Source organism: Nicotiana attenuata, unplaced genomic scaffold (assembly GCF_001879085.1).
Source record: "Nicotiana attenuata strain UT unplaced genomic scaffold, NIATTr2, whole genome shotgun sequence".
NCBI classification, from domain to species: domain Eukaryota; kingdom Viridiplantae; phylum Streptophyta; class Magnoliopsida; order Solanales; family Solanaceae; genus Nicotiana; species Nicotiana attenuata.
Genome location: NW_017673060.1, coordinates 104236 through 115079, shown reverse-complemented (window position 1 = coordinate 115079; position 10844 = coordinate 104236). Strand labels below are relative to the sequence as shown.

The 10844-nt window shown below is 36.7% G+C and overlaps 1 protein-coding gene across 1 annotated transcript; it reads right to left on the bottom strand.

Annotated features, from left to right (window-relative positions):
- Nucleotides 1–754: 754 nt before the first annotated feature.
- Nucleotides 755–6569, bottom strand: LOC109215336 (probable prolyl 4-hydroxylase 9). Its single transcript, XM_019379378.1, has 8 exons — nt 6251–6569; nt 6044–6160; nt 5244–5401; nt 4453–4555; nt 3277–3372; nt 2333–2398; nt 2126–2245; nt 755–1315 (listed from the first exon to the last, which is right to left on the bottom strand). The coding sequence occupies exons 1-8, from the start codon at nt 6371–6373 to the stop codon at nt 1229–1231; spliced, it is 870 nt and encodes a 289-aa protein (XP_019234923.1). The 5' UTR covers nt 6374–6569; the 3' UTR covers nt 755–1228.
- Nucleotides 6570–10844: the final 4275 nt, after the last annotated feature.

Here is a 10844-nt window from a genome sequence, read left to right as displayed (position 1 = left end):
TACATTTTACATTTAGGGTGTGTTTGGTATAACGGAAAATATTTTCCGAAAATATGTAATAATCTTATTCATTTTCCGGTGTTTGGTACGCAAATTAAGGAAAATGACTTCTCAAGAGTATTCATAAATAATTTAGATATAATATGAAGCCATAAACTTTCAAACCAACAACCTTCCGGACCCACAAATTTCATAAACTTTCGAACTGCTAATCTTTCAAAGCCGCGGAATTTCGAACCTGTAAACTTTATAATTTCTAAACTCGTAAACTTCCAAACACATAAACCTCCGAACTCATAATATTGGAACTTGTAAAATTTTGAGTCTTTAAACCGATAAATAATAAAATTAAAACTGAAAAATATATTTACAATTTTTTTTTCGGGAGGGGGGGGGTTGCAGAAAAATAAAAAAACAGAAATTTGAAATTGCAAAAAAAAAAAATTAAGTTAAAAAAAAATATTTTTTTGGGGGGGTGAAGGGGTAGTAGGGTGGGCGGTAACGAAAAAACTGAAATTTGAAAAAAAAAAAAGATCTTTTTTTGGAGAGGGGGTGGGTTGGTGAGGGTGGGGAAGGTTGAGAAGGAGCTTTGGAAAATGTTTCCCTTTCCTTGATAAGGAAAATATTTTCCAAAATATTTAAGCCAACCAAACATGGGAAAATTGAAAAACATTTCATACCAATCACACCCTTAGTGTGGTAATTTAGTCCACGTGTCACATATTTGGAGAGGGAGCGCCGGTTGAGACGAATGTTATAAAACAATCTAATAATAAGGTATTTTTGTAAGGGAACATTTAACAAGACGCTTGAATTTGAATTAACTAATTACCGACATTACACCTTCCTATGATTAGGGAATGCCCAGTCAACCTCTAATTACAGGCATCACACCAATTAAAGTCCTTGTTCTCCCAAAAAGCCTCACTAATCATTTTCAGTAACTTGCAACAGGGTAGGAGCAAAGGTGATTATCAGAATCGGTGGTTACTGTAAAATGTGACTCTACAATTAGACTTTCTTACTGCAAGATGGGGTGAGGTTTGTTGGTTGGTTGGTGTGTGTGTGGGGGGGGGTGGGTTAGAGCCGCAAAAGTTCAAGTACAATATGAAGGGACAAACTGATACTGAGCTATATTAACACCTCTATAAATATATTTACTGCATAACTCGTTTCAAACTCGCTAAATATTAAATTACCAAAGAATTTTGAGACTACACTTCCTTGTTTATTCATCAAGTTCCTGATCCCTGATCCACTTTGTGGCAACCCATTTTTCGCCTCTGATTACTGGACAGCTCCCGTGAAGAGATGTCTGCATTAGAGATTTAGAAATGTGAAAAATCGCAAAGATCACATGAGCATGATGACATATTGTTGGTAATCGATAATCTGCTTTATAACCAGTAGTACCCGCAGAGGGGAAGAAAGGAAGCAAACAACAAAAGATGAAGCAGTAAAGGAGAATCAGAAAATGGAACAGTAATAACAACATTATAACCTTTCTCATCAATATCCATGCAATGTGGCAATAGCTACTATAGGCTCCCATTCCACTGATTAATTACAGTAATACAACTAGGCTCCCATGCCACTGATTAATCAAAGTAGAACAAATATTCTTAGCAGTACCAAATCAATCTGCTTCAACAAATATGTTCATAGTATCACTGTAGTAGGATTGATCAAGAGTGGTTCTCACAGAAAGGAAATAGGAACACACAGAGAGAAACAAAAAGAACAGAAGCGGAAGCAATGGAAGCAATTTAGAGATGTATCTTGAAGATGTAGGCAATTCTTAACCTTTTATCATCTTTTCATTTTGTGGGGAACTCCCTAATCAAAAATGCAAGAATGACATCTTCTTACATGGATGCTGTATGAAGCTGTCAGGGTGCACAAAGTTTGCCTTGTATCCCATCTAACCTATTGCTTATAATCTCCTTTGTAGCAATTTATCATAACTGCATCTTATATCCAGTCTATATGTACTGTCTGATATCCCGACAATTGCCATAAAAAGTAAAAGGCGAAAAATTGTTCACTGTGCTTACTGCACAGCTGTGTATATTGTTATGAAGAAAATAGAAATGGGACAACAATGAAATCCAAAAGAACAACTCACCGGATCAATTGTACCATTTGGAAAGAGTGAGTAGAACAGTAGTCCATCCCCTCTACGCGGCTTCACTTTCAAACCAATACACTTGCGGAAGTCATAATTAGCATCCATGTTCTGCCCATTCTGTAAATTAACGAAGGACTAATTTACCCAGCAGGACAGGGAGAAAGGTAACAGTGGTCCAAGATGATGAAACAACCGTGAACTCACCTCGAAAGGAAACATGGTTTCTCCACCTTCTTCCACATCAGATAAATACAATAAAAAGGATGCAACCTAAATGAAATTTATTTTAGTCAGGACACGTGAAAGTAATCACTACTCAAAATTTAACTGCAACTGTACTATATTAGAATCAGACATGTTAACGTTCATAAGCTTTGTAGAGGCTAAGGTAAGCTTGCTCTAAACACTTTTGGGTCTATCTAGAGTGTAAGCAGAAAAAAAGGAGTAACAAGAGGAATGACACATGATAATTTCTTGTTCTGTTTAGTCAAATAAAATATAAAATCTCAAACAGTAAAACCTGAAAACAGCTGGTCGACATGCTGGAAAAAATTTGGTCTAACAGTGATATTTTAATTACATGATAGAAGCAAGCAAATACTAACACCAATTCTCTCCAAATACAAAATTCTCACTGACAACAGAAACCGGTCAAATAAAGAGAATTCCAGTTTAGAGTATATTTCATTCAATCTGGGATAAAGCTGTGTTGTTTGGAATTCTCTCTCATGCGACATTTTGCTATAGAGAGTTCCACAGAACTGCATAGAATGAATGCTGTCTGCAGCTAGTGGTGATCCAAATAACAGACCATGGTGATTCCTTGTAAAGAAATGAAATCATTGCAATCAATCAGCAAATTTGTGCCATAGGAACGATAACTTCAAACACTTTACTTTATTTCTTTTTCTTTTTCCATATTTCATATTTTTGAGGGAGAGGGGATTGGGAGAAACATGCATATGAAAACAAGACTAAGAGAAACATGCATATGAAAATAAGACTAACTTATCTAAATAACCAAACACTAAAAATTAATGCACCACTCATGATGCCAGTTTCTGTAAGACTAATTGAGCTACTAGAAAATTCACAAGTCAATTGGAAAAGTTAACAGCAACAATCCATTGAAAGTAGTTCGTACATACCCTTTGGCTCTTCTGAGGACCATATTGAGAAGGATCAAATGCATCATAATGTGAATGATAACTCTGGCCGATTTCATACCGCAACACATTAAATGCCTAAAAAATGCAGAGGAGAACTGATTCAAGTTAAACAGCAATTATGTTCAAGACTAAAACAATACTTAATGTTCTCATGAACAGAAGAATCAGTCAGAACTAGTAAAAGCAATTAAGAGAAAGTTCAGACACAAAAGGTTAGCAGCCTAACTAGCTATCAATTATCGGATGTATAGGCTACATAGATGCATTATATGCATCATTACATTTAACTCAAAATCCAAGGGAAATTGAACAAGTATTCTGGGAACACAGCACAAGAACTCCATCAGTTTCAGATAATACTCAAAACCCAGATTTTCCTCATTATACATTAAAGCATACAACAGCGAGAGATGCTCAGTTGTCTCTGACTTTCCTGTTAAAATGCACACCTTGAACTGTTGTCTCATTTTTATATCGAATAAGTCTCTTGTTAGAATACTTAAAGACCACACCATGTGACAGATGGCTAGTTGATCCAGAAGTGAAAACAAGCCGTCAACTACAATGAATGAGCTTTTCTGCACGAGTAAACTTGAAACAGAAGAGAGCCCAATAGGAATATACATATTATTTTTCACTCATTTCGAACTAAATTGGCACCTTTCTCAAAAATCCATATTAGTAATGATTTTATCAGTACACCAAAGGACTTGTCCTCTTCAGTATCGATCACCTCTTGGAAGGACGCATTACATAGTGGAGACTTACAAACTCTAATAAATAGGTGTTCCAGCATTTTACAAATGTACTATCAGCTATGTTGCTCAGATCCTGCAAAAATGCAGCTGCACCCGTATCTAATCCTCCGAAAATACATTATTTTTGGAGGATCTAACACACCCGACGACTTTTTTGGAGGATCAAAGCAACATAGACTTTCAGAGCTTGAATCAACTTAGTTTTCAAGAAAATAGAAGGTGCGGGAGAGCGAAGGAAATGAAGAAGCTCTGGAAAAGGATTCGCCACCAATGGTACTGCTATTATGTCCTCAACTAGAATCCAATTTCAAATGTATGGACGCAAAGATAAAACTGATATACAGTGAGAAGCGCTTCATGCATTATATTTAGGATGCGTGTTTTAAATGAGTTTTACCTCTCCATGTGTCCTGGGGATCATAGTCGCCCTTGCAATTTTTTCCTCAATGAGGTCCAAAATTCCAGTTTTGTCTTCAGATGAACTGATAAACATGCCAGAACTGGGGAAAAGGAAAAAAGTGTAAAGTTCATGCAAGATTTGTAACTTGTCAAAACCAAAAGAGGTGGAAAACCTCTATAAAATAGTTCTTTCAAAAAAAAGATCAAAGAAACTCTAAAAAAATGATCAGGAAAGGAAAACAAGACACATGGCCAGTTCAAATACCATGAACAACTTTGTCTTCCAAAAAGTATAAAATGTATATGCACTCACACCCAATTCATGATGAACTTATCTACCAGAAATGGATATTACGAAAATATGTTTAAGTTGATTAAGAGTTAGAGCCCGTTTGGATGGGCTTATTTTAAGTGACTTTTAAGCATAAGCCATAAGTTAGGAATTCTAGCTTTTGGCTTTTGGCTTGTTTTATCATTTTAGCTTAAAAACAAGTGCTTAAAAGCACTTTTTTACTTTAATCAAACACTACAAAATAGGTTAAAAGCTATTTTGGCTTAAAAGCACTTAAAATAAGCCAATCCAAACGGGCTCATAATCTAAGACATTTTCAACTAACTCTTGGAAAGAGTAAAAAGATGCATTTATGATTAAAAGAAAAGAAATTTCAATCAAGACATTGTAATGACTTAAACCTCAATAAAATTCTTGGATAGTGTTAAAGATGGGGTCAATTGTTTTGGGACATGAGCGAAGCAAAATAGAAGGTCATTCCCCAGAGTAGTGTTTACCTTGTTCTAATTCCTTTCGTATTCTCTGCTGTTTCTCCTTTGCGGAGAGCCAAAGCTGATGGTTTCAGCTCCGCCTTTGCCATCTTAATAATGCCTTGGCATTGTTCTTCAGTTGCAAAATTGGGAAAGTATAATGCACGTGGGAACCAGCTTAAGACCTATAAAAAAGATAAAATCAGCGTCATAAAATACACCAAAACAAATGAATACAAATGTGGACCAAAGATACAGACTTATATAGTAACGAGTACACCATAAATTAAAGATTTCTAAATTTACCTGCTCAGGGATAAAATCAGGAAGCTAACATGGTCATTTACAGCTACAGCTATTATGTGAATAGACTTAAATACATGCCTAATACTGCTGCTTCCTTCTCCTCTCAACACCCCCAAACCCACCCCCAATCGGCCGTAGCAAATGGGAATCGTAAATAAATAATAAAATAGTAGATGAGGTAGAAGAAGAAGAGTAGAAAGTAGGGAATGGGTATTTATTCATAGTCTTACTTAATTACCCATTTATGTTACTGATCAAGAAACAAAACACCAATTGACGTTACTTCAGCTGTAACAAAAAGGGGCGTCATTGCATCAAAGGCAACACGCTTAAGCAATGTTAATGTTGATTCATCAAAATAGTTCAAAATCCAACAATTTGAACTATATACACAAATAATAATTTTGGAGCACAAATGGTTTTAAACAAAAAATCCTGAAATCGACTAAAAATCGAACCAGGGCTAATCAGCAAAGAGAAAAGAGATCCCAAACTTGAGAGTTGAAACAACAGAAACAGACCTGAAAGGGGATGGAAGTGAGTGAATGTTCTCCAGTCTCGCCATTGGGCAAAGCATCAAATTCTTCCACAGATTCAAGCACCCTCGACCTCGGTCGTACACTACCTACTTGTACATCCTAATCGCACCCAAACACTTTGATCAGTACATGTATACAATATAGAAATCCATCAGTTACAAACTAAAAAATTACTAATAGGAAGTCTACCTGCTGAGAGATGAGAGTAGAACCGAATAAACCGACGAGGAAGAAGAAAAGACAAAGGAGAAAAACCGAAGGTAACCCTAAGCTCCACCATCTTTGTCCCAGTAATTTGCCTCTGCTCTTCATGTTTTTCCGCTGATGAAGAAAATCAATTGACTATAAGAGACTTTAGTTTTGTTAACTGATAATTTCTCTGTGCTATTTAATAACAACCCAAATATCAGAGGGGGGAAAAAACGGGGTGGTGTGAAGAAAGAGTGCATATGTACGATCTTTGACTTCCGCACGCGGCGGGAATTCTTTTCTCTCTTTTCTTCTTTTTTGGTTTTAGCTGAAATTGGTCATTTTTTTGCTAGAAGGAGGTTTTATCTTGATGCTTAATAATTGAGTGCGACAATACATGAGATAATTTAAAGGAGGTTGGACGTGCCACTTGCATCATAACATAGGTGCATGAGGGTAAAAGGGGACTCTTCAAAATACAAGATTGGGTCTAGAGTGATCTTGTGTTTGATTTTCCAAATTTTGCCAGTGCATCCGTAACTCTATTTCTTTCTCGCATTGCGTGGTTGAGTTGTTGTATGTTGAGTTCCTGGATCAATGACCTGCAAGATGTTATGAGTTGTAAGTATCTTGGGCTTCCAGTTTGAAGTATTTGAAGTAATACCTGAGAGTGTGTTTCAACAATTAATGGACGAAATCTTCGAGTGGCAGCAATTGTCAGTCCATGGAAAAGTATCAGTAATTCAGCCTGAAGGGTATTTGTACTTGGTAAATGTGTTGCAAAGCCGTAGATCCATTATCCCGTGGAGTCACGAAAAACTCCTCTTGCTCCTCCATGGTGATTTGTTGGATCATAAGCCCCGTCGATGTTGAGTTTAATATGTGGTGACTGTGGGTAGCCCAAAGGGTAATTTCTCTCTTAGCCTTAGTTTTTTTGTAAGGGATATTTGTTAAATAATAAACTTGAGATGCTAGAGATATGACTGTGGTGGTGTCTATTAGGTGGTTTTGGTTTTTGAAGTGGTTATTATTGTGATTTAGCCAAAGTTGCCACAAGAGGATAGGTGTTAAGATGAAAAAAGGTATAGAAGTGCTGGAGTTTAATTGGATTGGTGTATGTGAGGTGCAGAGCTTGTGTAGTGCATGAGATTGGTTGTGGGTATTTTAATACGGAGGTGGCGCCACAAGGTGCTTGCTGATTTGCAATGTAGAAAGATGTGTGGGATATCCTCGGGGATATTAATACAATTCGGCAGTATGGGTTATTTGTGATGTTTTTGTAGCATAGAAGTGATTTGGTTGGAAGTTTCTCATGTGAAAGAAGCCATAAAAAAATTTTATTTTTGGTAGTGTGGTTAGTTTCCAGATTCAATTGTTGAGGAAGTTTATTTTGCAGTGAGTATCTTGATATAGTATATATAGGTAGGCTGAGGAAGGGGCAAATGAACCATCATTTGAGTGGTGCCAGTAGGATGTATCTTCTCCTTGTTAGGTTGTAAGGATGGGTGTGTTTTGTATGAGGGACATGATTTGTGGGGGTAATGGAAAGGAGAGATTAGAGGTGTCCCAGGTGGAGTGTGAGATGAGATGTGCCACTGGTTTATGTAGTTCGTGTTTAGGGATAGGATTAGGTGTCTAAGAGATAAGTTATTTGCAATCCAGTGGTCAGACCAAAGGTTTATGTTTTTACCATTAGTTACTGGTTCCTGTGTGATAATAATTGATGTTTTTGATCATGCTTTTCTAAATGTAGGAGTCGTTAGGGTGTGTTTTTTTATTATATAGAAAGTTTTTGAAATATTCTTATGGGTGGTCATATTTTGCTGATAGGATGTTTGCCCAAGGAGAATTATTGGAATGTGTGTAACGCCAAAGGAGATTTGTTAGCAAAGCTTTATTCTTTTGGGATAGTTTTTGTATTCCATAGCCCCTTCGGATTTTGGAGTGGTGATCTTGTCCTAGTTTATTAAATGCAATTTACGTTTTTGTTTCGTTGAGCCCCATAGGAAATTGCGTTGAATTTGGTCTAGTTTGTGTATTAGTTTGGGTGGTAGTAGATTAATTTGCATTGCATATGTGAGAATTGTGTTTAGGACTGATTTGATTAGGGTTGTCCTTCCCGCTAGGGTGAGAAATTTTGCTTTCCAGCCAAATAGTTTTGATGTGGCTCGATCAATAATGTGTTGGTAATTAGATGTTTTAGGTTGGTTGTGAGTGATTGGTACTCCTAAGTATTTGCATGTGTTTGTGGTAATGGGGATATTTAAGAAATTTGATATGACTTGGCTAAGGGAAGGGTTTACATTAGCTGAGAAAAGAAGTTTTGATTTCTGGAAATTAATTTTTTGTCCAGATTTTGCACTTAATTGTTGGAATATGTCAATTATTGTGGCAGTATTGGAAGTGGTTGCTTGTGCTAGTAGGATGAGGTCACCTGCAAGCATGAGGTGCGAGAGTGGTTGAGCATTTCTATTTAGGTGTATGGGGGTCCACCGGCAAAAATCGACATTGTGCTCAATAATGCGGGATAATGATTCCATACATATGATGAATAAGTATGGTGATAGTGGGTCTCCTTGTCTTGTACCTCTAGAGGGTTGAAAGAAGGGAGTGGGTGTTCCATTGATAATTATGGATACGGAGGAAGTTGTAACACGGGACATTATGAGATTAATTAAGGGTTGCGAAAATCGTAAGTGCTGTAGGAAAAAACGGATGAAGGACCATTCTAATCGGTCAAAAGCTTTTTCGAGGTGAATTTTTATCAACATATTTCCTTTTTTACCCTGTTGTTTTTTAAAAGAATGTATGATTTCCTCTACAAGGATGATGTTGTCAGCTGCCTTACGGCCTTTTAGGAAGCTGCTTTGAGTTGGATAGATTAATTTGGGAAGAAGAGGTTTGATTCTATTAACAATAATTTTAGTAATGATCTTGTATAAGATATTGCATAGGCCAATTGGTCTGTATTGGTGTATGGATTCTGGAAAGTTAGTCTTGCGGATGAGGATAATATTAGTTTTATTTATTTCGGGGGGTATATGGATGTATGGAAGGCTTGTTGGCAGGTGTGTATTACTGCTTGCTTTGTTTCCGACCAAAATTTTTGGAAGAAAATGGGGTGCAGTCCATCCATGCCAGGAGTTTTAAGAGGTTTGAATGAGTTTACTGAATTTGTGATCTCTGAAGTGGATAAGGGTCTTTGTAATGCTTGGATGTCATCATTTGTGAGTGAATTTGAGAAGGTAGAAATAAATTTATTTTGGCAATGTGTTAATTGAGTAGTAAAGAGGTCTTGGTAGTAATTGAGGATTGTATCACGAATAGTGTGGATGTCAAAAGTCCAATTTCCTAGTGAATCATGGAGACTTAGGATTCTATTTTGTCTACGTCTTATTATTGTGGAGAGGTGGAAGTAGGACGTATTAGCATCTCCGTCGTTAAGCCATTGGACGCTGGATTTTAATTTCCAGTATTCCTCCTCTATTCGAAGTAAGTTATTAAAATCCGTGATTAGTTGATTTTAAAGATTATAGTGGAAAGAGTTTTTGTTTCCGGGTTGCATATTTTGAAGTCCTTTCAGATGGGCAATCAGGATTTTTTTTTTTTGTAAAAGATATTTCTAAAAGTGTGAATGTTCCAGTGATTGGCTAGGTCTATGAAGTTGTTTAGGACCTTAGAATAGTCGTTTTTGTCTAGCCAAGTGTTTGCTACAACATGTTGGAATTGAGGGTATTGCGGCCACATCATTTCAAATTTGAAGGTTGGAGCAGGTTTGGAGTAAAGGTTGGTTAAATTAAGAATTAGAGGGCAGTGATCAGAGTGAGTACGTGTTAGGTGCTTGACAATTGAGTCTTGAAATATTCTAGCCGTTTAGTGTTACCATAGAATTTATCAGTCTTTCCATGATGATAGTGTTTGGATGGTTTTTTTTGTGATTAAAATTAGGTTTGTTAGTCCAGGTGGATCTAGGTCCTGAGAATCCTAGATCAATCATTTTAATATTATTAAGGTATTTATTGAAAGTGGAGGATTTTTTTATATTAATAGGTGCTCCGCCAAATTTTTCCTTAGAGGTGGAGACCTCATTGAAGTCACCAAATAGGATCCATGCACAGTTATAATGTTCATGCACTGTTTGTAGATTGTTCCATAGTATATTCCTATCGGTAAAATTATTGCTAACATAATAATGATAGTGACCACGAAGGTGATTTATTTACCTGGACAGAGGCGTGTATTGCTTGACTTGTGATTGCTAATGTATTTATAACCAATTCATGGGCGCGCTAGAGAATAACTATACCTCCTTATTGGCCTTGAGCTGCAACTTGGATTAAGTCTGTATAGTTGAACTCCATGAGTAGCTCAGTGTGATCATCCATTTTTTTTTCTGTGAGGCACAGGATAGAGGGGCTGTTCCATGTGAGCAAGAACCTGAGATTCCGGCGGAATTCTTGATTATGAGCTCCCCGGCAATTCCATAGCATTATCTTCACTAAGCCTTTATGGTGTGTAGGGCTGCTTATCGGGCTAATTGGGCGGTTATTTACTCTTAACGGTTTGGCTTATCGGTTATCAGTTTGTAAATGTA